Source organism: Juglans regia, chromosome 1 (genome assembly GCF_001411555.2).
Source record: "Juglans regia cultivar Chandler chromosome 1, Walnut 2.0, whole genome shotgun sequence".
Taxonomy (NCBI): Eukaryota; Viridiplantae; Streptophyta; class Magnoliopsida; order Fagales; family Juglandaceae; genus Juglans; species Juglans regia.
The window spans coordinates 11,097,285-11,121,858 of NC_049901.1; the positions used below are offsets into that span (position 1 = coordinate 11,097,285).

The following is a 24,574-nucleotide window of genomic DNA, read 5'->3' on the forward strand; positions in this document are numbered from 1 at the left end:
TTGAGAATGTTTGTGAATAGTAATGAAAAAGTAATGAAAAAATAATAATAAAATATTAAATAATAATAAAAAATAAGTAAAAAGTAATAAAGAGTAAAAAAATAGATAAAAAATAATAATAAAATAAAAAATAATAATAAAAATAGTTGAGATACTCTCACTTACCAAACACATTTTAAACTGCGAGGAGAATTACGTAAGTTTAACCAAAAAAGTAATATCACTGGTTGGACAGCGTATCAGACAAGACAATATAGCTGTCTGTCCTGACTCCGGTCCTGGACTCCCTTCCCCGTGCTGATCTCACTCAACAATTTAGTCTATGCATTGCTTTCCATAAATAAATACACATGCTCTGTGCCTCTCCTCCCACTTCCCACACATGGTTACAGTGCGGGGCTTCACTTTCAGCTCCCGGCCCAATATGAAGCTCTCCTTTTTTTTTCTGCTCCAGTTTACAGTGTTCGTGCTCTCCTGCTTCGCTTTCTCTCTTGCGAATGCTGGCAATGTGACCTACGACCATCGCTCTCTCATCATCAATGGCCAGCACAAGCTCCTCATCTCCGCCGCCATTCACTACCCTCGCAGCGTTCCCGCGGTGAGAGACCACTCTCTGTTCTCTTCTCCGCGTTTCTTGCCTAATTCCCCCTGTTTGGTTGCTCCGAGAAAGGGTTATTAAATGACCTTAAATGATGATGTCCAGTACTGAGATAAGCTCACTTTTGAGAGAACCGAGTGCAGAATGAATACGCCGGGGAGGAGTTATCCGATTTTTCGACTAATTATAATTTCCGATTCGTTTGTCTTTTCTCTCTTATGTTTTGGTTTCTAATAATCTGTTGGAAAATAAACGAAAAGAGAGGGAAAGGAAAGAGATTATTGCTATTTTTATTTCATTCATTTTGTTCTATAACAAAAGGTAGCATACTGATTCGTTAGCTTGTTTAATTTAACATTATCTAGTTCCTTTACATTCTCTTTATAATGTGCAATTTGGATCATCTATCTGATTGCTTTCTCCATCATTTCATTTTGAGTACTTTTTTTCTTTTTGCTGTTTCTGATGGAAGCTAACTCTCTCTACTTATGTGTGTCTGTTATGTGGTAGATGTGGCCCGGGTTGGTTCAAACAGCGAAGGAGGGAGGGGTCGATGTGATCGAAACGTATGTATTTTGGAATGGTCATGAACTATCCCCGGGCAATGTGAGTGAGATAATAAATAATAAGACTCTTTCTGTATCAAAATAGATAGCCTTGCTTTTTTCAGTTGTCTATATATCGAAATCTTTTTCCAAAAGTGGAAGTTCGTAGATCTTCATTTTCCTATATTACCTTCATATTTTTCCAGAAAGTGAAAAAGATTCATAAACGGCCATGTCACTTATCATATGTTTTTACTTTTTTTTTTTTTTTTTTTGAGTTTGCATCTCTTCAGTAGATACATTGGTCATTTTTGCCTAATCATATTGATTCTGGTTGCTTCTTCTTCCCTTTGAATTGGGAATCCTAGTACTATTTTGGGGGGAGATACGATCTGGTCAAGTTTGTGAAGATTGTTCGAGAGGCAGGGTTGTATTTAATTCTTCGAATTGGTCCATTTGTGGCCGCAGAATGGAACTTTGGGTACGTTCTTGTCATAGATCACAATATTTTTTCTTTAGAAGAAAAACATTTTAAATATGCTAGGATGTTTAATGGAGTATGACACATTAATATTCAGACACTTTTAAACTTCAATTATTGCCTGGGAATTACTAATACTGTTTTGTGATGCAGTGGTGTTCCTGTTTGGTTGCATTACGTGCCTGGCACTGTATTCCGAACTGACAATGAGCCCTTTAAGGTATGAGAAGGGACTATTTTTTCTTATTATAGTGTTTCATCATATCATTTCAAGAACATTATGTTTTAATTACTTGTGAAACGTGTTAGACTCTTACTATAGAAAATTAGTAGGGCTTTTCTAACTGATTCTGCTACGTGTTGGGGTTTAGCATTACATGGAGAAGTTTACAACATTCATAGTGAACCTAATGAAACAAGAGAAGCTTTTTGCGTCACAAGGAGGTCCCATCATTTTGGCCCAGGCAAGTCAAACTTTAATCCTGAAGTAGTTTGTTGGTTTCTTTTTTCAGTTCTAATTTTTTATTTTTATGTTTCACCCTATTTCCGGTGAACTGGATGGGGTTATTATAAAAGCAAGTCAACTTGTGAACTTTGTCTTATCTGCTCCCAGATCGTTTCTGCGTTATTTAGTTACAATGTGGAAAGTTGTGGGCATTGTGGCTCATGAACCTTAGTGTTTCATATTTTAATTTGTCAAGGCTGCATTGGGTTTTGGCCTATAGTAAATTCGGCAAATAGTCTTTCAAAAAGCACAACTCTATCCTGCTTATAGCATGATAAGATGTTGATGTTTTAGTCCTAGAGGTTCTATTAGTAGCACACTACTTCCCACCATATCCGTGATGTATGCATCTTGACTCACAGAAGATATGGTATTGGCAGCTTCTTGAAATTATCCACTTCTTAGCTTGAACTCCATCATCAGTTGGTGTACAACTTAAAATGACGATTTGAAATTTCTAAACGGAAATATCGAAGATCCTACTGAACTTGTGTGTATGATTTCATGATGAATATAGAAATTTGATTCAGGGAAAGTTGGTGTAATAGATTGATCTGTTCTTCTCACTTCTCCATCCGTCAGTGTGTGATTGGAACTAATGCTCATTTTGGAAGTAGAATATATCCAATATTTTGTTGATATATTAATGGTATGTTGATCTAATATACTTATAAAAAAAAGGAATGTTGATCTAATATTAATGTAAGCTTAATTACAAAAAATATATTAATCTTTAAAATCAACCAATTATCTTGGCTGTTAAAATTTGGAGGCATCGCTGGAAACTTCTTTCTAGAAAAAAGATTTTCTCATTTCTATTTGACTTCCAAATTACTGTTGTTTTACTAGGGAGTGAAAGCCAAAATTATGTTGATTAATATGTTTTCCTTTGTATACGTTATATCATGTTTTCAACTGCCTGTCAGCTCATTTGACCCTGGGCCTTGGCCAGGCTGGGAAGTTTAGATTCTGATCCTGTGAATAGAAAGTCACTTTTGTTCATCTGGTTTGATGTGTTTCTCCTGCTTATTTTGTTCATGAATATAGACATCAATCATTTATTTTTCTTTTCTTTCAGGTAGAAAATGAATATGGATACTATGAGAGCGCTTATGGAGAGGGGGGGAAGCGATATGCGATGTGGGCTGCTAGCATGGCTGTTTCTCAAAATATAGGTGTCCCTTGGATAATGTGCCAGCAATTTGATGCTCCTGATACTGTGGTATTAGCTTGTTTTTTTAAATGAAGCAGTATTTATCTTCATTTGCAAATAGTATTCAGAGCACTGCAGATCTTAATATCATGAACCATGGTTAAATGGGACATGAAATCATGTACTTGGCTGTGTAAATGCGTGATATCATGCATACCTATTGTCCTTAGTATGAGAAACATTGATTCAGTACTTTTGATTTACTACATGTTTTGTGTTGTGTACTTGATTTTTCTTAAATAATTTTAATGTAAGAGTGAACATCTTTTTAACTTCATTACTTTAGGCTTTTGGAGGTTCTAGTATACATTTCAGATTCAAAAGTACATTTTTGTTTTCAAGTTATTAAGGCAGAACACATTTGTTCTTACAGTTTCTATTTCTCTTACACCTGTCAAAACATTAATAACCATTCTCACTGTAAATACTCCAAAACGTCAACAGTTTTGATTTGAAGACCACTTATTTTTATCTTCTTCTACCTCACTAACCTTGCTCTTCATGAACTCTGTGTATGTGCATGTGCACACGCACTCACAGACATGCATGTGCCCATACAGATGCACATATATTCTGTCATGTGCTTGTCTTCTTACCCACATGTCAAATGAATTGTCAATTTGGAGTTTTAGTTTATGCTTGTTCCAGTTGGTTATCGTTATTGTACTTGTATGTGACTTCAAAAAGTCCCAGCGACACTGTATGCTCACAAATCACAAATCTTTGTTGAACATAACAATTTTGTGATTTTTTATGCTCACTAGATTTTCCTTTTTATGAAATTCAATTCGATAACATTTGGACCAAATGAGTAAAGCATGGCATTTCATATTAACTTTGCAGATTGATACTTGTAACTCCTTCTACTGTGACCAATTCAAACCTCTTTCTCCCAACAAGCCCAAAATCTGGACTGAAAATTGGCCTGGCTGGTAATGTTGTACTTCGCCTTTGAGCTCTATGCTCTTCTTCTCTTTCTATGATCACATTTAATACTTTACTTTGTTTTTCTGATCTAATTGGTTTTGTTACTTTCCCTAAATGTGCAGTATAGTAATATCTAGTACTTCTTTTAGGCAAGTTTGTGTCAAGCAGCTCCTTTATGTTTCCTATTAACACATATAAGTGAGAGAAAAGGAACTAAAAGCAACTAGTTAATGTAGTGATGAAAGCTTCAACCTAGGCATTTGTGTATGCATATGTACTTTTATAAATACGTTTTTCTGTACTTGCATGTATCTATTTGTGGAATTGCTTGTGTATGTGTATTATATTGTTGTAAAGAGGGTCTATAAGTCTGTTTGACCTTCTATTTCACATTCATTTCTTTTAATATTAATAGAAGTGTATGATAGAATTATCACCATAATTTATAGTATGTTGGGCTTGTTCTTAGTTTAAATAGTTGCCTCATCTAATTTTGCCCTGGAGTACCCATTACACGGTTCTAGTATCTAGGATTGTGTATCTGGGGTTTACTCCCCATGGGTGGGTCTGAAGAGACCTTGTTGCGGTTATACATCATAAAAAGTTTTCCCTCGTCTGCTGCCACTGTGCCCCTGCATTTAGATTTCTTGCATGTCCTAGTTCTTTCTGGCTTTCTCAAGTGATCTATTGTTAAGCTATTTTTTAAGTGCATTTAGCTGGCACCTAAATGATGTTAAAATTTTCTGCCAAACGTTTTTGATCTGGTGATGTTTGAACTTTCTTGCTTTAGGCCGACTTTGTCCCTTTCTATTGTGAGCCATCTTTCATGTCTTTACTTTGCAGTTAGTCTTTTTCCATTCTCAGGTTTAAAACATTTGGGTCCAGAGATCCTCATAGGCCACCTGAAGATGTTGCTTTTTCTGTAGCCCGCTTTTTCCAGAAAGGTGGTAGCGTCCAAAACTACTACATGGTATTTTAATTAATTTTCTATCCATCTTGAATTGTTGTGTACATTTAGTTTAATGTTGTCATTAATTAGATGTTTTATTTGGGATTTAGCTCATAGTACCACATTGATAAAATCTAAATCATTAGGATGTTCACAACGGACATATTATATCATCATGATCATAATCTTATTGCTATTTTCATTTTAGTATCATGGTGGGACAAATTTTCATCATGATCATAATCTTATTGCTATTTTCATTTTAGTATCATGGCGGGACAAATTTTGGTCGCACTTCAGGTGGACCATTCATCACCACAAGTTATGACTATGATGCACCAATTGATGAATATGGTATGCAATCCTCATACCTCGTTCTAATGATTTATGCTTAATATCTGTAATATGGAAAGATAGTTAATTTACTTCGATAAAAAATGCAATATTGAGCATTAGTTTCATATGGCTTGTAGGATTACCGAGGTTTCCAAAATGGGGGCACCTTAAAGAACTTCATGGGGCTATAAAGCTATGTGAACATGCATTGCTCAATGGTGAGCCAACTCATATGTCCCTAGGTCCTTCTCAAGAGGTAATTTTCTCTAATTTTAGCTGTTTACATTTATCAGTGCTATATTGTTAAAATGATTTATTTTTTCTCTCGTTGTTGAACAAATCCAGACTTGTCCATACATGCATTCAGTATTTTAACAACTTCATTCCTACAATAACATATAGCGTGCTTGATATTTCATTACTTGCTCAAAATTTAATGGCCTGTGATTTTGGAGTTGATGGTTCACCCACATATTATGAGATTATTGGCCTAATAGGTACTGTTTTTGTATCCTGAATGCCACCACTTGTCTTGGTTTCCTTTTTTTTTTTTTTTAAATCTTTGTTTCATTAATTTTTTCATGTTTATTAGTTTAAGCAATTGCAAGATCAACTAACGTGCGTATTTTGGGGTAGTTGAGCTTGTTAGGAATTGGTTTATGTTCTGGAATAGATATGATTATGATATTGTAACCATGATGTTATACGTTAGTCTAACCAAACAACTGTGGATATATATTTATACTCACTAAATGAACTAGCTCCTTCAGTCCACCATTATATCGGTGTTACTTATGTGAATGAAAATAACTCATGAAAAAGGAACCCCTTTTAATGTATAGAATTGCATAGCAATGACCATAGCAATGACCTGATAAAGATAGCAGGGGAAATCTTATCAAAGCACAGGTTTGTTAATTTAACTGGAAGATTTAGCTGCACAGAGATTTTCCAGTTCTAGATATGCAATGGTAGATGCGACATGTGGGAGAAGTTGAGTTTTCCTTAGATGAGTGTTGTGATTTTCTCTCCGTACAACAAAAAAAACTGTGTTTGAAAAATGACAATTATTTTTCCGGTGACGATCGGGTGATTACATCGGTGAGAGTGTGATTGTTGTTAGAGTTTATAGGTGGTTAGGATGGGATTCCTTAAACATATGGTGACAGAATCCAAGGTTTTTTCAATATCAAAGGTAGGGAGTTCTCTGTGTATTACTGAGAAAGGCTGGAAGGTGGTGAAGGAGTTGAGGTTTGGGCTGCCCATGGTGCAATGGGTTGCTAAATCCCTGGAATAGTGTCAAAAGGAAGGAAGAAAGAACTTTTACAGCACGGCAAGGGAAGGACATTGTAGCTTCATCGCACATAGATGTTCAAATATTCGCAGTGGTTACATGGCAATTGTGGAGTATGGTGGTGGTAGCAGGTGTAGTTTTATATTTATACCTGAGGAGAAGGAGGGTGAAGCATGGAGGAGGTTGGCGGAGGCACTGTGGGAGGCTGTGTCTGAAGGGAAAGGTTTTAATCAGAACAATGGAGGAGCATCTATGAGGCAGGTGGTGGTGGTGGTGGGTCAACCTAAACAACGCTCGTATAGGGAGGCGTTGGTGATGAAGAAACCTTGAGAAGGGGCGCAGGCGGAGATAATGGTGCCATGGCTGCTGGTAGGGATGTTGGGAGAGGAACCCAGGCAAGACAAGACAACAAGCATGGGGTAGGCAGAGCTCCTTGTACTACGGGTATAGCCAGTACACTGTGGAAGAGTGGAGTTGGTAGGCAGGTTGTTGACAAAGGCACATGATAGTGGGGGAAGTACATAGTACGCTTCTGGACTTGAGGACACAATTGATCGAATTGCAGGAGAAAGTGGAGATGTTATTACAGCATGAAGAGGAGAAAGGTGGAAATGTAGGCCTGGGCTTGCTCTCTGTTGGACCCAATAGTGTTTTATCAACTGGGCAGAACAACTTATTGCAGGTGGGCCGTAAGGTTGGGCCTCAGCCCGTGAAGCAACATGCAGGGAAAGACACTATCGGGACTTAGCCCGTGTAGCAAATTAGGCCAAAGGATGACCATGGGCCTTCAACCGGCGGGGGTTTGGTATCCTCGCCTGTAAAAGCTCCATCAACTATGAGACAGGCTGAGGAGTCTTCGACAGAGATGCAAAGGGTGAAGGCAACTGTGGGAAAGGTGATGATAGAGGCCTCTGCAACAATACCTGACGGCTCATCCGAGCTAGATAACGCCGACGAGTACCTGCGTGTTGGATCTCCGGCGCATTTGAGCCAGATAACGCCTACTAGTGACAAGGAGGACGTTGCCACCACTCCTCTAACATTATCCTCTCCGGTGAAAGCTATGCAGCAAATGGATGATACTCGAGACCTATTTTTGGAGGAAACAAGGGACGTGGGTGCAGTGGGCTAATAGAATAGGAGCCTTATACTGTTACTGGGTCCTGCAGACTGGGAGTATGATAATTTTTCTGAGGAGGATGAGTTAAGGACACCGCTGGTTTCGTAGTGGGCTAACAGGGAGGGGAACCCATACCTCTTAACTGTATGCTTCCAAATCAGTCTAATGTTTCGGATTGGGTTCTGCAAAAGGTAAATGAAATTCAATATTGTGTAGGGATGGAGTGTGAAGGTTTTGAAGAACAATTTATGGCATTGCTTACAACCATTGAAGTTGGTCATGTTGATCTTAAAAAATCAATTTCTAAAAAACAGAGGGAGCTAAAGAGGCTAATGTGGTACTTATAAAAAAGAAAAGAAAAAAAAGAGGCTAACACAGTCTCTTAATTATGAGGGTAGTGCAAGTCGAGAAAGATCTAAAGGGAAGGGAATAACACCTATTTTATGAAGCCTAAAATTGTTTCTTGGAATGTCCGAGGGCTTAACGAGGCAAATAAACGTATTCGTATAAAAAAATTTGCTTCGTGAGTGGAGGGCGGACATCGTATGCTTATAGGAAACCAAATTGAAATATGTTACAAGAAGAATTGTTTGAAGTATTTGGAGCTGTACATATGTGGATTGGACTTATCTTGTAGCTGATGGGGCTTTAGGAGGTGTATTAGTGATGTGGAATAGAAGAGTGGTGGAGAGAATGAAGGACTTTATAGGGGAGTATACAGTGGCATGTTCTTTTAGAAGTGTGGAAGATAACTTTATATGGGCCTTTGCTGGTATTTACTGGCCAAACTTGGACAATAATAGAAGTATGTTATGGGAAGAATTAGCTGGAGTACATTGCTGGTGGGAACTACCATCGTGTATAGTTGGTGACTTTAATGTTGTAAGATTTCCAAGTGAACGCTCAAGAGATAGTAGAATGCGACCAACAATGACAAAATTTTCAGAATTTATTTTCGACTTGAATTTGGTGGACATCCCTTTCATCGGAGGGGCATTCACGTGGCCTAATAATCGTACGTAGTCTAGATTGGACAGATTTCTAGTATCCTCGGATTGCGAAGTGCAGTCTTTCGGAAGTATGTCGAAGGAGGCTTTCTCGTCTGTGCTCGGATCATTTTCCTATTTTGCTTGATTGTGGTGGTATCCAAGGAGGGCGTCGGTATTTTAAATTCGAAAATATGTGGCTGAAGACTGAGGCCCCGTTTGGATAGTGAAAGTGTTTCATCTCATCTCATCATTATAATTTTCTCAAATTTTCACAAAATATAATAAATATTTCAATTTTTTCAAATTCCAAAACAATAATAATATTAAAAAATAATACTCCAACAATATTTTATTCAACTTTAAACTAAAACCATATTATCTAATCTCACTATCCAAACGGGGCCTGAAGGTTTTGTGGACAGGGTTCGGCAATAGTGGTCCTCATATCAGTTTGATGGAACCTTTAGTTTCATTCTTGCAGGTAAACTTAAAGCTTTAAAAAATGACTTGAAGATTTGGAACACAATCTTTTGGCATTATAGGGGAATGAAAGAAGTCCATATTGGAAGAGTTTCAGGAGCTAGAGAGGACACAGGAGGGCCGGGCTCTTTCCTTGGAAGAAATATCTCGAAAGTCAGAGGTGGTTACTGCATTAAAGAGGGTTATTTTACTGGAAGAGATTTCATGGCGCAAAAAATCTAGAGTTTTGTGGTTGAAAGAAGGGGATCGAAGTACAAGATTCTTTCATAGAGTGACCAATTCTCACAGGAGAACCAACACTATAGAGATTCTGAATATAGAGGGTGCAACATGTACTGAGGCCCCTGTAATTAGAGATCATGTTGTTGGTTTCTTTAAACATTTGCTTATAGAACAAATGGGGTGGTGGCCAAAACTCATGGTTTAGCTTTTGATTCTATTGACCCACAGGATGTCTCGAGGTTGGAGAGGCCCTTTGAGGAGATGGAGGTTCATGATGTGGTGAGGAAAATGGCCAAAGAAAAAGCACCTAGGTTGGATGGATTTTCTATGGGATTCTTCCAAACTTGTTGGGAAGTGGTGAAGGGGGATTTAATGAAGGTGTTTCAGGAGCTGTTCATGGCTGGAAAATTTGACAAGAGCCTTAACACCACATTTATGGCATTAATTCCTAAGAAGATTGAAGCATCAGAGGTAAAAGATTTTCGGCCCATTAGTCTTGTGAGTGGGGTGTATAAGATCATGTCTAAGGTGCTTGCAAACCGATTAAGGGGGGTGTTGGGGAAGATTATAACAAAACCCCAAAACGCATTTGTACGAGGAAGGCAAATTCTAGATTTAGTCCTCATTGCCAATGATTGTCTAGATAGCAGACAAAAATCTAGTAACCGGGGGATCCTATGTAAGTTAGATATGGAGAAGGCATGCGATCATGTTAATTGGGATTTCCTACTTTACTTGCTTGGGAGGTGTGGTTTTGGGGAGAGATGGTGCTCGTGGATTAGATGGTGCATATCAACAACGAGATTCTCTATACTAGTAAATGGAAGTCCAATTGGCTTCTTCAACAGTTCTCGTGGTCTGAGACAAGGGGATCCACTGTCCCCACTCCTCTTTGTCATTGTTATGGAGGCATTGAGCAGAATGACTTCGACGTTGGTTTGCAGTGGTTTCATGGCTAGATTTTCGGTTGGTGACCCCACTAGGGGTATTATTAACATTTTTCATTTGTTATTTGCAGATTATACGCTTATATTCTATGAGACAAAACAAAACCAATTGCGGGCACTGAGGGCGCTCCTACTTTGCTTTGAAGTGGGATCGGGTTTGAAAGTGAACTTTGAAAAATCAGAACTGGTGCTAGTTGGTAATGTTCGTAATAACCAACAATTGGCTAACACTCTAGGATGCAAGGTGTCTGCCCTACCTATGAATTACTTGGGTTTACTGTTGGGGGCTGCCCAAGGATTGTAACAATATGGGATACAATGATTGCGAAGACTGAATGTAGATTGGCTGGTTGGAAGAGACTATATTTGTCGAAAGGGGGTAGGATCACTTTAATTAAAAGTACTCTCGTGTTTTCCACCTTGTATACCTGGGCTTGGCCTATTCTTATTTATACTATTGTTTACTTATAAAAAAAAAAAAAAAATTTAAAAGTACTCTCTCTAATCTACCAACGTATTTTTTTTTTATCTCTATTCCTAATTCTAGCAAGTGTGGCGCTCTGGATTGAGAAATTGTACAGGGACTTCCTTTGGAGTGGCATGAGGGAGGACTTTAAATTCCATTTAGTCAAATGGCCTAAGTTTTGTGCCCCACTTCCCTTGGGAGGGTTGCGTATTAGAAATCTAAAGATTTTCAATAAGGCATTACTTGAGAAATGGTTGTGACGATATAATATGGAACCAGAAGCTCTATGCAAGTTGGTGATTGATTGTAAATATGGAAGTGTGTTGGGGGGGGGGTTGGTGTAGTAGAAAGGTAAATGGGCCTCAGGGAGTGGGGATTTAGAAGCATGTTAGTCGGGGATGGGAGGTGTTCTATCATCATACTAGACTTGTGTTGGGAGATGGTTCTAGAATAAAATTCTGGAGCAATATATGGTGTGGAAATAATACACTAAAAGATTTATTCCACTCAGTATTCAGGATTACATGTGAGAAAGAAGCTTCAGTGGCTGATTTTATGGTGATAACTGGGGATCAAATACAGTGGAACATCATCTTTAGTAGGGAGGTAAATGGGCCTCAAGGAGTGGGGATTTGGAAGCATGTTAGTCGAGGATGGGAGGTATTTTGTCGTCATACTAGACTTGTGTTGAGAGATGGTCATAGAATAAAATTCTGGAGCGATATATGATGTAGAAATAATACACTAAAAGATTTATTCCACTTAGCATTCAGAATTATATGTGAGAAAGAAGCTTCAGTGGTTGATTTTATGGTGATAGCTAGGGATAAAATATAATGGAACATCATCTTTAGTAGGGCGGCCCAGGACTGAGAAGTTGGTAGTTTTGAAGAGTTATTTCGACTTCTGTATTCTGTGAGACCGAGCATCTAAGTGTGGTGGGTACTTGTAGGTAAAGGCACATTCTCGGTTCGATCGTTCTATAAGTCTCGCACACAGGTGCAGAACACTCAGTTTCGATGGAAGAGGATCTAGCGTAATAAGACGCCTCCCAAAGCGACTTTCTTTGCATGGATAGTTTCATTGGGTAAGATCTTGATGACGGAGAATTTGCAAAGACGTGGGGTGATCATAATAGACTGGTGCTGCATGTGCAAGAAGAGCGGTGAAACTGTGGATCATCTTCTATTGCATTGTGATGTTGCTAGAGCGTTATGGGTTGAGGTGTTCAGCAGATTATAGTTAGCGTGGGTTATGCCAGCTAAAGTGGAGGCGCTCGTGGCTTGTTGGACAAATTGAGGTATTCCACAAATCAAAGCTGTGTGGAAGATGGTTCCTATTTGTACTTTATGGTGCTTGTGGCATGAACTAAATGATAGGACGTTCGAAGACGAGGAACGATCATTTGAGGATCTTAGATCTTTTTTTGTTAGAATGTTATTCCTATGGGCCATAGCTATAGATTTTAATGGTTTAGACCTTCATGATTTTCTTGTTCTCCATCCTAGATAGGTGTTTCCTCTTGTATACCATCTTGTGTACTTGAGCTATGCCTATCTATTAATACAATCGTTTACTTATAAAAAAAAAAGATGTGACATGTTTACCAAAATTGGAAATTTAAGGCATCTTATGCACCCAGTCTTCAAGTGATGGGGTTGAGACTTGAGAGAATTTTTATTATATAGAAAATGAGGTATCCAAATATTAGATGTGATTTTAATTATGCTTTTGGTATACATAGATTCTTGTTTATGTAGTAAGCATAATGGTGGTAAAAGTTTCTTTCAGCATACATACAAATTTAGACATGCTGCCATGCAAAGAATGCCTGACCTACATCATATATTCCTTTTGCAAAATTTGCTGGATGAGTTGGTTAAAGTAGGATAACTGAATTTTAGCTACACATGTGCTTAAATTGTAAGGAGTTATTTGGCGAGGAATAATGTCATTGGCTATGTTACTTACTTATATATATGTAAATAAACCCCTAGGGGTTGGCTTAAGTGGTAGAGGCCTTGGACTTGGGGGTATGCTCCCCTAGGTCTAAGGTTCAAATCTCCTTGGGTGTAAACAACCTCTAGTGGCCATCGGGCTGTGGGGTTTTTCCCTTGAATTACCCTAGGTGCACTTGCGGGAAACTCCTTGCCGAGGGCTTGTGCACCTCCGGGATTAGTCGGGATGCTGTTCCTGGACAACCAGTGCCAATAAAAAAAGAAGATATATATATATATATATATATATATATATATAACTCCTTTTGGCAGCATCAGTTCTGCAGTATCAACATTTGTGTTCTTGTCCAATCTTTGTAGTCTGCAGAGATCAGAATTCTTCATGGTAAATGAATATTTGAAAAGTAATGAGAGGTTATGGCACTTTATTAGCTATATTGTATGAAGGTACTAACTGCATGAGCTAATTGTAATTGCTATATTGAATAAGCATTCAATAAACTCAGCAGAAATCATTGAGTTGTTGGGACAAAAGAAAGAAGAAGGAAGAAAGAAAAAGAAAAGATGCATGAAGATTGGAGGGGGGAGGTTGATGGTGTCAAGATCTGAGAATGCTAGGCACATTGGTGTGAGATCCCAAAGCGCTAATCATAGTCAGCATCCGTGTCATCACTTATATTGTGCTATATCTACTCAGCACATGCCTGATGTGGAATTCAACACACACCCTCATAATGCCCGTACAATTAAGATTTATGCAATTCTTCTCATTCTTTGCCATGGAGGTGTATTACAATCTTCCCCACTTTCTCTAACTTTCATTGAGGGGACCCATGTTGCGCTATGCAGGCTGAGTTTGGATTCTGAGCTGGAGATAATCTATCTTAAGCCATATTGGCTGTATAATTAGGAAATTGCACAAGCTTTAAAACGAAGAATCTTTTTCACCTTTAGCACTTGAGTCATTACAATAGAAGAATTATTTGGTGGACATTACTAATAGTTCTTTATGCTTGTAATTTTTATTTTCATATTATCTGTTGTCTATGATTGCACACTTCAGTGTTCCTTTAATCCGTTCTTTGCAATTTTTTTATAATTAATCTGTTCTTTACAATTGCACTTGTTTACTGAATAAACTACATTGTAGGCCGATGTCTACACTGACTCTTCAGGAGCATGCGCTGCCTTTATCTCTAACATAGATGAAAAAAATGACAAGACAGTTGAATTTCAGAATGCATCATATCACCTGCCCGCATGGTCTGTTAGCATTCTGCCTGACTGCAAGAATGTAGTGTTTAACACCGCAAAGGTAACTAATAATAATTTTTCATCCCCAAATTCTACTAGGCATCTTGCTAATGAAACCAATCTAGATGAATGTAATGTGATTGTGAAAAGGTTTCTATTCAATTTCTGGAATGGTATAAATGTGCGCCAAGTGCCAACAATGTTTTTTTTTTATAAGTAATAAAGCTTCATTAAAAATGCAAAAGGTCATAGCCAGCTTTACTAGTGATAATATGAATATGTACTCATAGGCTTGCAGAATTTACAGCTAACGACTGAAACCCAACTTTTGTAGATACTTTAATGCACAAGTCAATTATATGGAAAAAATACACTTTGCACTCTCAAACTACCATGGGTTTTACATTTTCACCAAAAACTACAAAACTGATATATTACATTCCCAATCCACTAAAAACTGACTCTTTGCACCCTAATTCAATTATAACCATTGAGATGAATGAAAAATAGGTGATGTGGCACAATTTTGATGGTCAGATCTTAATGGAGGGTGAAAAGTGTTAGCTTTTGGTAGTTGGGGGCAAAATGCAAAATCCTTAGTAATTTAAGGGTTCAAAGTGTATTTATCCCCAATTATATTATTTGTACTATCTGGATTTATGCATCTTTTCTGCTCACTTCTTTGACTGAATACAAGTAACAAGTGCACTTCATTTCAGATTATGTTGTTTTGACAGTTAATACCAAAACAAACTGCTAAAATAATGGTGATGAAGTAGGTCTTAAGCATCTCATTCACTGAACAAGTCTTTGCACTTCAACATGAAATTTTAACAGGTTAGAGCTCAGACCACTGTAGTGGAAATGGTAGCAGAGGATTTGCAACCATCAGTGGCATCACCAGATAAAGGCGTGAAAGCTCTTAAGTGGGAAATATTTGTGGAGAAAGTTGGGGTTTGGGGAGAAGCTGATTTCATTAAAAATGGCTTTGTAGATCACATCAATACCACAAAAGACGATACTGATTACCTCTGGTATACAACAAGGTTTGTCTTGCTAAAAAAGATCAAATCATATCTTAATTCGTGAAAATGTTGTTTTTGTCACAACTTCTTGTTTTTCTCTTTTTTAAGTTTTTTCGCATTAGGAAAGCAAAAGCATCTCGTGAGTTGGAATTTGTATCTAGGGTTTGGATAAAAAGATGAAGGGAAAGAAGAGAGAATAACTATTTTTGATAGGTAATGCAATTCTATTAAAAGTGCAGAGGGTGCAACCAAATACATAGGAAGTATACAAAAGGATACACCCAACTAGCAAAGAGAAGAAAAGGAGAAAAAAATCTGTAAGTGCTAGAAAATTAGAGAGTTAAGAACTGTTGTGAGCAGCCATTCAAAGATAGAGGGTGCTGAATATTAGGGCTTTTTAACTTTGTCACAATTCTGTCATGGTCTTCAAAAGTTTGGGCATTGTGTTCTTGCCAAATGCACTATATTAGGCACGGAGGGACCATCATCCGAACTTATGAGTTTCAATGACTTCTAAAAGAAGAAAGAAGAAATTCATACAAACAGTTCGAGAATGTTACTTTTCTCTCTTCACCTATATGTTTTTTTTATTACTAAATAGTTTAAAATTGCAAAAAAAAAAAAAAAAAAAAAGAATAAAGCAAAACTTTCTAGAAGATTCCATATTCTAACACTCGCTCTCCATTTTTTTAATGAGCAACACTTGCTCTCAAGTTGGTGCATAGATATCTCTCATGCCCAACTTGCGTACAATAGAATGAGGACACCTACTGGTATGACCTTTAGTGAACAAATTGGTCCAATGTTCCTTCGATGTCAATAAAAGGCATGCATATCAACACTTCCTTTCTTTAGCTTCTTTTCAAAGAGAAATTGAAAGGATACAGAGTCATATGAAACAAATTTGGATATACGATGTTGGGTAAAAGCCCAAACTCATTTTCAAGAGCAATTGGAGTATTAGCACCATCACATAGAAGGATTACAAATACCAGAAGACTCACCATCAGATGATGGAGAAGATATTAGAGAATGCACCAGACTTGGGGTGCACATTGGTGGTAATATACTTGTTGAGGTCAAAAACATTTCGAGGAGCAAATTGATTAAGATTAGTGGCCTGAGTAATTGAGAGGGGTTTTCCAATAAAAACCTTCAAAGGCATATGGTTGATAGGCTGTTGTAAGAATAAATCACCTCCAAATCACTTGGGAGCACTAGTGGTGAATAGCAGTGCATGAATCAGATTGAATTTTCACAAGAGAGCCAGGCATGGGTTTCCTGTGCTTCTACCTTGTGTTTCCTTTATGGGTTTAAAAAAATGGTCTCTTTATGGAACTTATGTACTTTCCTGGGTCTGTTCTGCTTGCTTCTATATTTTTTTTTTTTGCTAAATTGCTTCTATATGTTATAAGCATATGATCATACATAACGTAGTTGACATGCAAGGTAATGAAGCATTTGAGATAGAACTGGAGTTGAAGTAGATTTTGAGTTGTACTATTCTTCATGGCAGCATATTTGTTAGTGAAAATGAAGCCTTCTTAAAGAAGGGAAGCCAGCCAGTTCTTTTTATTGAATCAAAGGGTCATGCCCTACATGCTTTTGTGAATCAGAAACTTGAAGGTTAGTATCCATTTTGTCAAACGTTTTATTTTTAGCAGCATACCTTAACCTGTGATTCAATTGATGTCGTTTGCAGAGCAAAGCAGTACGCAAATTTAAAATTCCCATTTTACGTCCCATTACTTACATTTGCATATGATGCGTAGTGCTAGTTTAAAACGATTTAACTGAAATTGCTAAAAACACCTTAACCTATGATTTAAGTGAAACATTGGCTGTTTTGAGATGAAGCTCGGGAATTTGCTGCTCCCCCCCCCTAAAACAAACAATGTAGGGCTTTTGCTTGAGGATTTGTTCTCTGTTAAGGTATTCCACATTATGCTTGCTGCTTATGTAATTTTTGAATGTTTGGATAGCATTTGAGACTTTGATGCTACATTTGAAATTAATCTCAATTCACAATTTCTAAGCTTTGTTTTTAACTATTCAAGTTCCTAGTTAGTATAAATTATGCTTGCTGCTTATGTAAATTTTGAATGTTTGGTTAGCATTCTAGACTGTGATGCTACATTTGAAATTAATCTCAATTCATGATTTCTCTTGAATGCTAAGTGAAGGTTTCTTTCAAAGTGGATGTATCATTAGAAAAGATACATAGCATGTGTGTGTCTCATGTTTATTTTCTGTTTTTGGTACATCACTGCAAATTTTTGAATGCAAGTGGTTTTACTACTACAGTCAAGTTTGCTATCTCCATTACTGTTCTTTTAGTACGTGCTGCTTTTCTACTAGACTTTTATTTCCTCAATTTTCCCCTTCTTGTTATCGAATATTATTCTATTGATTCAACCATCATTTTACATGCATTCTTGTAAGTGCATAAAGTTTGTTATTGATCCAGACAGTGTTGTCATCATATCTATATTAAAAACAGTGTTGTGATATATCTACTTTAAAAACTTGAGTTGTCTTGGTTTTGTTTATGCTTGGTGATCTTCAGCTAGCGCATCTGGAAATGGCACAAATCCACCTTTCAAATTTAAGAAACCTGTTTCTCTTAAGGCTGGGAAAAATGAAATTGCTCTGTTAAGCATGACTGTTGGTCTACAAGTGAGTTTCTCTTCTTTTGGAAGTGCTGATTGTTCTGACTGTAAGACACTAATTTCGTCTGGTGGTGCAATGGGAAAATAAACTGTTAGATGATGTTTATCCACAAACTGGCACAAGGGCTTAGTTTTCAGTCACAATATGAGCTTCATTAGTTTGCTGATTTACAAGTAGAAGGTTTCTTTGTGTTTTGCTTTAGTCCATCAGCAAGTAAATGTAGTTGTTTGTTGTTTTTCACACACTTGTTGGAATCAAGGAATCCTGGCAGATATTTGCTTTTTAATTTCTATCCATCTATCTTGGGTCTTATCTCTCCTATGGTTGTCCCTATATTCATCTTCACATTGGAAAAAATAGCGGGTGACAGGATTTTCTTTTATAGCCTGTGATCCTTGATTGTTTCAAGACAATATTTCATTCTGTCATTAGTTTTCAAATAAGTCAGAAAGCATATCTAGAGTCATGATGATGCATCAATTAAAATTTTGTTGGTGATGTTATGGAATCATATAATGTATCATATTTTTCTCAATTCCTTTTTGTTTGGTTTCCTTTAGTGCTAGAAACCCCTTATTGTTTTTGTTATTGTGATTAGAATGCAGGATCATTTTATGAATGGGTAGGAGCAGGACTAACAAGTGTCAAGATTGAGGGGTTCAATAATGGGACAGTTGACTTGTCATCAAATGCTTGGACCTACAAGGTACTTTTCTTCATTTTTTTGCCTACGAGTTTCTTGTACTGTTTTGTAGGTTCTTATTGCAAGGCTGTCAACTCTGACATAACATAGCAATATAATTGTCCTTGTTTATGCTTTCTAAAGTGTTGTACTTTTGTGTTCTCTCTCTCTCTCTCTCCCCCCCCCCCTCCCTCCACCATGTCTGAATGTTTCCGTTCATCGGGCCTGAGTTAATTCTTACTGGTGATTTCCTACATTTATGTATCATTTCTTCAATTTTCTTTGCAGAAATGTTTTTTTTTTTTGTGGAGTGTAACTGTGTAAGGCCTTTGAGCTGTCAGCAGAGGCAGGTGTATCTGTTCTTAGAATCCTTGAGACAAGCAGAGGGATGATGAGGTTAGTTTCTTTGGGCAGAATCAGTGTAGGGTGGCCAGCGGATGGAAGCTTTGCCATAGGCGTATGGGAGGCTAGGTGTATCTAATGTATAGCCTCAATATTCTTGGGTAGAGCCTTTTTGACCATTTGAACTAGTTCCTCACCTCTAATTTCCCGCAAGATGTTCGCGTTTGTATATATATTACTTGAGAAATAATTAGAGGGTCATTTTAACTATTTTTTTTTAATATATATTAGCAACAAATTTTATTAATGAGAATAGGCATAGCCCAAGTACACAGGGAGTATACAAGAGTTTACACCTAGTTAAGAGGAAGGGATAGAAAAAAGAAAATCATGAAAGTCTAGACTATTGCAATCTACAACATTCGTCCATAGGAACAAAGTTTTAACAAAGAACAATCTAATCTCCTCCAATGTTCGCTCCTTATCTTCAAAAGTCTGACCATTTTGTTCCTTCCATAGGCACCAAAGAATGCATATAGGCACCATCTTCCACACAACTGTGATTTGTGGAATTTCGCCCAAATTCTTCCAACTGGCCAGGAACTCAACCACCATAGCAGGCATAACCCAAGCAACCTCCAATATTCTAAAGACATCATCCCATAGTCTTTTTTTTTTTAAACTATTCATTTTAACTATTAAGAAAGAATAGTATTTTTTTTTACCGATAAAAAAACGATTTTTATAGCTCTATTTGTTCATTAATCATAGAAAGGATGACGAAACAAAGCTAATTTTCTGTAAGAGTTAATCACTACCAAACCTTGTATTGTCCCTGTGAGGGTCTAAACCAGTGGGTTTCAGCTAGCTCAAGTTGAGGGCTGAGAAAGCAGTTCTGACTTGATCTTATGAACTTGGAAACCAATTATAATGTCATTTGTCAAAGGTTAACTTGTGAGCATCCTGCGATAAAGCTCGGAGGCTAAACCTGGCCTCCTGGCTCGCAGGTGGGTTGTTAAATACCCACCCTTCCCACTTCAATAACTGGCCTGCACACAATTAGGAAAGAGCTTGACTAAGAGGCTAAACCTGTGCAAGCATGTGGTAGTAAAGAGCCACAAAGAATAAATAATTAGCAGCAAATTAGGACTTGGTTTGGTAAGTGTTATAGAATTATATGCTGCGGTAGAATGAATTCTAGATCAGCTGGCCCATTTGGACGTACACAACTCAACTGAAAAACCAAGGGGTTTGTGTAAAAAGAAACATTAAAAAAGAGACATTTTTTTAGTATTACAATACTGATTTCTAATTAAATAAAATCTCTGAATTAGAAACAAGTTACAGCAGCTGTGTTTTCTCTCCTCCATACACTTGTCCTAGGGCTTCTTTACATGTGTTAGAACGGGTTTGTTACCCTGGTGTAGAAACAAATACTTTACATGAAACTCTAGTTTCAGGTGTCTCACACTTGTTGGAACAGGAACAGCCATTTTGTATCACTTGGCTATTTGAAACACCATTCTAGCTTGAAAAATGACACTCTTTCTTGAACTGTATCATAAACAGATCTTCCCCTCCACATGCACCTACATGTCTTCATCGACGTTGTTTTTCAACTGGAAGGCCAAGAGCTAACTATTGTTAGTTGACTGAAACATCATTTGACAAACAAAGCAGTTGAGAGATAAAATCATCATTTCGTGAAGAAACTCACATAGCCAAATGACAGCCATCCCACAGCAATGAACCTCTTTCTCATTTGACGTGCTGATCTCTCTTCACAGTGCTTCTTGTGATTCAAAGATTTATGCCTTGCAGATATTGATCCCAATGATTTTCTGAAACACGAGAAACAACTGAAGGCACTGCTATTGATTGAGCCATAATGTATAGGAAAATTAAAAATTTATTTAGAAGAAAATGAGTTTAATTGCCAGCACTGTAGATTGAACAAGCTACTTGACTTTCCACTCTAAAAGCTTGTTTTGGTTCAATCACGAACTGAATTGAGCCAACCTCGTACATAATTTCAAGACCCTAGTCAAATTGATCTGAGTATTTGGTCTCATTTAATTTCAATATCTTCCCTGGCTATAAAGAGCATATTAAATGTTGCATGTGTTCTTTGTGGAGCCAATCAACTAAAGATGCTTCCCTTTACTGTTCCAGAATTCTATGTGCTGACGTGGTTTTTAATTAAGACAAAAGACCCAGCCAAAAAGCTCGGAAGATTCTCTACTGAGTTTAAGCTCAACCATTTGTTTTCATCAGCAGACCTAACTTCAAAAATAGATGCTCACATTAGTTTGGCTTGTTTTCTCCCCTGCTAGCTACAATTCAAGCAGTGCCTGAAACTTTAGTGGGGCTGCATAATCAGATAAGATAGATTGAATGACGATAATCTGTCATAGAATTTATTTTTAAAATTTTTTTGAAAGGTTTACTTCCTTTTTCTTCTTTTCCCAGATTGGATTGCAAGGAGAACACTTGGGATTATACAAGTCTGATGGTATGGATAATATAAATTGGTTATCAACCCCAGAACCACCAAAAGAACAGCCTTTGACATGGTACAAGGTAAAAACTTGGAGAAATCATTTCCATCTGTGCATCTGTAGGAAGCACACTTCTTTTCTTATTTGGATACCAGTATATGATGGACAAATCATATTTATCTTTCGGGATTTCTCATCTGTGCAGGCTATTGTGGATGCTCCACCGGGGGATGAACCTATTGGGCTGGATATGATACATATGGGGAAAGGTCTAGCTTGGTTGAATGGAGAAGAAATTGGAAGATACTGGCCTTGGAAAAGCTCTGTACATGATAAGTGTGTTAAAGAATGTGATTACAGGGGTAAATTTATGCCGGACAAGTGCTTCACTGGATGTGGAGAACCAACACAAAGATGGTGAGGAAAATTTGATTTGCCACAAAAAAGGAGTTATGAATCTGCGTGATCTTTCTTCTTTCCTTTCCATTGCAGCCTAACTACAATCTCTATGGATTTGTGTGAATGTGCTTGACCGGCTAGCATAGTTTGTAGAGAAATGCTCATACTGCACTGACATTATGCATATAAATCTACCTATCAAAAGAAAAAAAGTATGCATATAAACTTATTGCTAATGATCACTTAATTATTATAGTGAAATTTAGATCATTCACGAGTTCTATATTTGCAAAGAATCAAGAAATCAAGATTCCAATTTTGTGGAAAAGGCTTCTGAGTCAACAGTTATGATTTTATGTATGGACAATTCCTCAATGTCTTGTTCATTCGCAACAAAATAATTTATGTGGCAGTTAAAAAAATATGCTTTTGTGGAGAGATGCTTCTTTAATAAATTATCACAGATTTTGAAAAGGCAAACAAAAAAAATACCAAACCGTTCAGCACTTGGGCTTGCCGTTTGGCTTTGAAGGCCCTTCCTGCATGTCCAAAGTGATATTCAAGACCTTAAAAACTTTATTACCTGCCATGGATACTGAGGTTACTTATTTGGCTCTTTATATGAGCTCTGTGAAGTTCATGATTTTTCTTTCTCCTATGGTTCTTCAGAAAACCTGAAAATTAAGTTTCTCGGTGTGATGGACACTTTGATTTTTCAGTATGACCACTAATAATATATACCTTAATTTTTTTATGGGAATATGCACTTGCTATTCATCTTGAAAGTACTTTTTGTTTTATCAGTTTCTTGGTACTTATTTGAGGACTTACTACATCATTATCTTCATGTAACTCGGTCGATTATAGGTTTTACTTGAGGCCCCGTTGAGGGTGGCAATGATAGCATTCCATGCATCTGTTTTCACTAGAAATAAACTGTGATAGGAGGGAAAAGCTTACCCTGTTGTCGTGGAATACTTATTAATGTATGAGCAGGTACCACATTCCACGCTCTTGGTTCAAGCCATCTGGAAACATTCTGGCAATCTTTGAGGAGAAAGGTGGAGATCCAACAAAAATCAGTTTCTCGAGACGGAAAACCTCAGGTGTATGTGCTGTTGTTGCTGAGGATTACCCTTCCTTTGAACTCGAACCCGAGCATGAAAATGGAGATGTAAGCACCAAAAACAACGCGGCCATCTTTTTGAATTGTCCCAAGAATACTCGAATATCCACTGTAAAATTTGCCAGCTTTGGAACTCCTACTGGAACTTGTGGGTCTTACAGTAAAGGAGAGTGCCATGATCCTAAATCCATTTCTGTCGTCGAAAAGGTAACTATTTCTGTCTGTCTCATCTTGTGTTTCAATTAGTTATCCTTTTCTTTGTACTTTTTGTCTGGTGATCATCTTGCCGGGACAAGTTCATGATACTCCTATTTGAATGTCTCTGCAAACGAATTTCTCACAACAGTATGTCCCAAATCACAAGTCCAATCGTAGATAAAATATATTTTACATCTCAATGTATATAATATATATATATATATATATATATATAGGAACTTAAACATGTATTCGGAAGTATGCCTATTTAAGGAAATCACATTTTGCATCCCCGAACACCATTCCTTCTGTAATATGAACTCTAAACTACCACTTGTCGATTAACATGCTAAACTATAAACTTTTGACAGTAACTGTCAATATTGTATCATAGGTTACTTCAAAATCTTAACCATGAGTATAAATTGCTAAACTTTAGAAGTCTAGTGTGAAAGTTGACAATTTTAGCAGTTTAAGGTTCAAATCGAAGTAAAAATTGTAGTAGTTTGCGATGTAAAATGTGATTTTCCATTTTTTATTACATCTTAGACAAAACCGTTTTCATCCCACGATGTTTCTCAGCATCAAGAATCAATTTAGAAAATTGCACGAATAAATTTCAGCCCTATTATCATAAATAGAATCGACATGTTTGCATCTGAGAAATATTTATTAGTCGTATCATCTTCATAAGGATCTCTATATTATCACTATGATTCCCTAATATGCTTCAACGTGATTGCAGATGTGCCTGAACAAAAGCGAATGTGCCATAGAACTAATAGAGGAGAATTTCAGTAAAGGTTTGTGTCCTGATGCAACTAAGAAACTCGCTGTGGAAGCAGTGTGCAGCTGAAACTAACAATTCATTCTAGTGGAGAGATTCAAATACGTGATATTGTTTTTGCCTACATTACCTGTGAGGCTTTTATATCTATTTTTGTAATTTTTTCCCTTTCACCGTTGTTTGAAAACTGTAGTAGAAAAGACACTGCCCTTCCATTATTTTTGTTCATTTGTCAAGACAGGTTTTTAAGCCAAGTTTCTAGCAATATAAAAGTATTTAATAATATTTTCGAGAGATTTTTAAAGCTACATCTTTTCATCAACTTAAATTTTTGAGATAAATGGTGATTTTATATAGTATTAGAGTAGAGATTCTAAGTTCGTATCTTTACTTTATATTTTATCTATTTAATTAAATATTCTACGTGAGTTCACTTATTGAGAGGAGTATTAAAAAATTTTCGTATAAAGTGCTACTTCTATACTATTGTATTGATATGGTACTATTCATAAATTTTGGATTAGCTCTTTATCTTTTCAAGAAAAAAATGTTAAACCGATGAT

The 24,574-nt window shown here is 37.0% G+C and overlaps 1 protein-coding gene across 1 annotated transcript; it reads left to right on the forward strand.

Moving 5' to 3' along the window:
- The first annotated feature begins 291 nt into the window (after positions 1–291).
- On the forward strand, positions 292–24,296 carry LOC108996212 (beta-galactosidase 10). Its single transcript, XM_018971981.2, has 19 exons — positions 292–598; positions 1,109–1,204; positions 1,512–1,624; positions 1,778–1,844; positions 1,996–2,088; positions 3,208–3,351; positions 4,186–4,274; positions 5,134–5,239; positions 5,485–5,572; positions 5,692–5,810; positions 14,181–14,345; positions 15,122–15,330; positions 16,826–16,935; positions 17,876–17,985; positions 18,578–18,685; positions 21,473–21,583; positions 21,707–21,918; positions 22,897–23,233; positions 23,970–24,296. The coding sequence occupies exons 1-19, from the start codon at positions 383–385 to the stop codon at positions 24,078–24,080; spliced, it is 2,604 nt and encodes an 867-aa protein (XP_018827526.1). The 5' UTR covers positions 292–382; the 3' UTR covers positions 24,081–24,296.
- Positions 24,297–24,574: the final 278 nt, after the last annotated feature.

Excerpts from the sequence above, each read along its gene's own strand:
- LOC108996212 (XM_018971981.2), top strand. The coding sequence starts at position 383 with ATGGTTACAGTGCGGGGCTTCACTTTCAGCTCCCGGCCCAATATGAAG. Across the intron at positions 1,845-1,995 it reads CTGACAATGAGCCCTTTAAG|CATTACATGGAGAAGTTTAC; the intron begins GTATGAGAAGGG and ends GTTGGGGTTTAG. Across the intron at positions 18,686-21,472 it reads CAAATGCTTGGACCTACAAG|ATTGGATTGCAAGGAGAACA; the intron begins GTACTTTTCTTC and ends TTCTTTTCCCAG.